Source organism: Chelonoidis abingdonii, chromosome 10 (assembly GCF_003597395.2).
Source record: "Chelonoidis abingdonii isolate Lonesome George chromosome 10, CheloAbing_2.0, whole genome shotgun sequence".
Taxonomy (NCBI): domain Eukaryota; kingdom Metazoa; phylum Chordata; order Testudines; family Testudinidae; genus Chelonoidis; species Chelonoidis abingdonii.
The window spans coordinates 2,796,306-2,798,821 of record NC_133778.1 but is presented as its reverse complement, the minus strand read 5'-3'; the positions used below and the strand labels follow the sequence as shown (position 1 = coordinate 2,798,821).

At 44.0% G+C, this 2,516-nt stretch overlaps 1 protein-coding gene across 1 annotated transcript; it reads right to left on the bottom strand.

The window, feature by feature from the left end:
* Positions 1 to 213: 213 nt before the first annotated feature.
* LOC116819475 (uncharacterized) lies at positions 214 to 2,261 on the bottom strand. Its single transcript, XM_032771231.2, has one exon. The coding sequence runs from the start codon at positions 2,234 to 2,236 to the stop codon at positions 1,172 to 1,174; it is 1,065 nt and encodes a 354-aa protein (XP_032627122.2). The 5' UTR covers positions 2,237 to 2,261; the 3' UTR covers positions 214 to 1,171.
* Between the last annotated feature and the right edge of the window lie 255 nt (positions 2,262 to 2,516).

Here is a 2,516-nt window from a genome sequence, read left to right as displayed (position 1 = left end):
CACAAAATAGGGGAAGACATACAGGAATAGGCAGAGGAGGGAAGGAGGGGAATGGGGGGGGGGCAAGGTGAAATGGAAGTCTGGCATTCTTTGAAATATCTCAATGTTTTTTATGCAAATGTATCTAGAAACAGGAACCCTTTACAGTCCAAGAAATAAAAAAAAGTGAGATTCAGGTCCATTTGGTTGTGATAAGAATTTTTTTCCCCCAGTGTTGCTGCAGCTGTGTCAGTCCCAGGATATTAGAGAGAGTCAAAGACCCGAAGAAGAGCTCTGTATAGCTTGAAAGCTTGTCTCCTTCACCAACACAAGTTGGTCCAATAAAAGATATTCCTTTCCCCACCTCGTCCCTCTAAGAATTACTGTTGTCACAAGTGGTCTTACAAACGAGGATAATGAATGTTGTGTCATCTGCTTGATAGCCTCAGGCTACTTGCCACACAGAATCCCATGAGGGACAGAGTCTCTCTGGGTGGAATGATTCAGACGCTGGTTCCATTTGGTTTTGGAGTTTCGGTTTTGGATACTTTGCCAAATGCTCACCTCTTGCCAGACCTCCAGGGGATAGGGGAGTTGCAAGAGAATTGTGGGAGGTCAGTTGCAATCACCTGCAGTAGTTTGATGCAAATCACAATCACATAGGGCATAGTCTTCTTGAGCACTGTGGGTGTAGAGTGAGGCAGGGAAGATGAGAGGTAATAAGATATAGAAGGCTCTGGAGAGGATACTCTATTTTAATAATCTGCAGTGACATGACTCAGTAGCAAGGCAAGAGCTTCTTTCTCTAACTATCAGATGTGATTTTCAACTTTGAGATTATCCCTATAATTGACTGTTAAGTTTTGTTCTTTTCACTGTGGTGGAATGGTTCAGTACAAACACTGTGGTGTCATGGAGTTTGTGCTAAAATCACAAGGAACAAGTAGCAGGCGTATGTCTCCAGAGGCAGAAACAACCTGTCCAACAAGTCCCTTCTAAGGAAGTTGTTTCAAACTTTTGCCTTCCTTTCAGGTGAGGTTCTTCACCATCTGACAGGACAGAGCTCAGGCTACAGCCACCAATATTTTCTCATAACCATCCTCCAATAGACTCACACACGCACGGTCTGGCCTAGATTGCTTATTACATGTCCAAGTAATAAAAGCTTTGGAGAAAGGCCCTGATAGCAAGCTCAGTCTTGTGATTCATAAGAGATGTCACTGTCTTCACTCCAGTGCTTGCCTGTCCTTTTCTTCCTGTTCCTCTCAGCCATCACAATAGCTGCCACCACAGTAATGAACACTGTGAAAGCAATGACGAGAACAGTCACAGTCTCTGCAATGCACAGCTGGGTGTCCACTGATAACAGGGACAGGTTTCTCAGGACTTGGGGCTCCATGCATGTCATGTTGTCGTAGTCATCCAAGATCAGCAGCTTGACACTGTGCAGCTTTGCAAAGACTCTCTGAAGGTCACAGTCGCAGAACCACGGGTTGTAGGAGAGCAAGATGTGTGTCCCAGGGGTCTGGATTGTTAGGAAGGTTTTGAATCGGATATGTTCAATTTCATTGTGCACTAAGTTAAGTACCGTGAGGTGGTTCAAGGAGGTAAAGACCCCAGGAGCAATCATCTTTATCCTGTTGCCCTCCAAGTTCAGAACCTCTAAATGCTGCAGCATGGAGAAGACCCCATTGTGGAGGTTCAAGAGGTGATTATTTTGAAGATGAAGCTGCCTCAAGCGGGTCAGACTCCGGAAGGCTCCCATTTCTATGTAGGAGATGTTGTTATTTTGGAAGTTGAGCTTCTGAAGGTTCTCAAAATGCTGGAAGTTCCTGTAATATAGTTCCTGGAGCCTATTATAGGACAAATTCAGGTCTCTGAGAGAACTGAGCCCTGTGGAAAAACTGCTTCCAAGCACTGTAATCTCATTTCTATGGATATCAAGCTTCTGGAGTCTCTCTAGAGAGCTAAATGCTCTCTGTCCAACTTTGGTGATGTAGTTCCCACTCAGAAGTAGAACTTGTAACTTCCACAGGGATCTCAGAACTTTGCTTGGAACAGAATACAGGTTACTAATGGACAAATCTAAGTGCTCAGTCTCAGGTGGGAAGATGAGATTGTCAGTTACATTGACTCCAGAGCAGTTCACAAACTTGGCCCCTTCTTTGCAAAGGCAGATTTCCTGACATGGGTAATGAAATTCAGACTCACCAAAGGAGAAGTGAATACAAATCCAGATTAAGTAGTGGACACGCATCTTCTGCCTCCTTGCATGTACTCTAGTGTATCTGTACAAGAAGAATAAAAGATGTAAGCAAATGTTACAACTATATGTAACAAACTGGGCATAATATAGGAAGGAAAGCACATATTTCAATGTTACAGGCTTCCACATGGCTTCCATTGCTTTTACTAGGATAAAAATATTACACCTCCGTCAGGAGTGTATAGACCCTGTTCTACCATGGCCCATGCAGGGGTTATCAGATTGGCTGACTAGCTCCTCATCTGCAGTTAATTTCTGGACCAGCAACAGA